The 1,171-nt window shown below is 34.8% G+C and overlaps 1 protein-coding gene across 1 annotated transcript in view; it reads left to right on the top strand.

Moving 5' to 3' along the window:
* Window positions 1-180, top strand: part of LOC106014075 (solute carrier family 13 member 1) — a gene marked incomplete at its 3' end in the record, with an annotated part of 1,999 nt that extends 1,819 nt beyond the window's left edge. The window contains 1 exon segment of the mRNA XM_013091114.1: window positions 97-180. Within this exon segment, the coding sequence (XP_012946568.1) occupies window positions 97-180 (84 nt within the window).
* Window positions 181-1,171: the final 991 nt, after the last annotated feature.

Raw genomic sequence — 1,171 nt, 5'->3', positions numbered from 1 at the left:
ACACACACACACACACACACACACACACACACACACACGCACACGCACATACGCACAGCAACAACAACAACAACAAGTGTTCTATTTTGCCCTCAGAGGTTGCATGAAACAAGACACAGAGCAGGCCCTGGCGGTAAAAAGCGTCATCAGAGAAGAGTGGAGGAAACTGGGACGTATTCAGTAAGTCTGAATGAATATTCATTATCTGTATAGATAAATCATATTATAGCTTATTCAGTAAGTCTGAATGAAGAATCATTACCTGTACAAATAAATAATATGATGACTTATTCAGTAAGTCTGAATGAATATTCATGATCTGTATATATACTTTGATCTTCCGTCTGTATGAATATTAATTTAATATCGGTATAAATAATGTTATGGCGTATTTAGTAAATCACCATGAATGTTTATGATCTGTTAAGGATGTAGAAAGCAAGTCTGTATGAATATTCATGATTCGTATAAATAATATGACGTATTCAGTAAGTCTGCAAGGATATTAAATATCTGTATAAATGATATGGCGTATTCAGTGTAAGTCTGCTTGAATATTCATGATCTGTTTAAATGATATGACGTATTCCGTGAGTCTACATGAATATTGTTTATACCTGTATAAATAATGACGTACTCAGTAAGTCTGTATAAACTTTCCTTGTCTGTATAGCATATTATGTTGAGTATGTTTGTATGAATATTCATGATTTGAGTACGGTGTATCAAATAAGTCTTTATGAATATTCAGGATGTGTATTATATATGTATTTTTAAAGATAAGATAAGATAAGATAGTACTTTCTTATCCCAGAGGGAAACTAAAAAAGTACTATCTTATCTTATCTTATCTTACTGTGGGTAGTATGAAGAAAGCCTATATTTATGTTCATAATTTGTTAGACATTAAGTTTATGAACATTCAGATCTGTGTTCTGTGTTATCTGATACAGTGATATGTGTTACATGATTTTTTAAATATTCATGACCTTTCCCTCTTTTCTCATCTTCCCATTCATTCCCCCAACGATCTTTTCCTTTCCTCTTCCCAATTTCCTCCATCCCCTCTCCCTTCCTTCCCTCTCCCATTCCCTTTCCCTCTCCCCTTCTTTCCCTTCTTCTATCTCCTCCTCTCCGCCCCTTTCACTTTCCCCTCTCTCCCTCCACTCCC

Source organism: Aplysia californica, unplaced genomic scaffold (genome assembly GCF_000002075.1).
Source record: "Aplysia californica isolate F4 #8 unplaced genomic scaffold, AplCal3.0 scaffold02156, whole genome shotgun sequence".
In the NCBI taxonomy this organism is placed as follows: domain Eukaryota; kingdom Metazoa; phylum Mollusca; class Gastropoda; order Aplysiida; family Aplysiidae; genus Aplysia; species Aplysia californica.
This window is presented reverse-complemented; position numbering and strand designations above follow the sequence as displayed.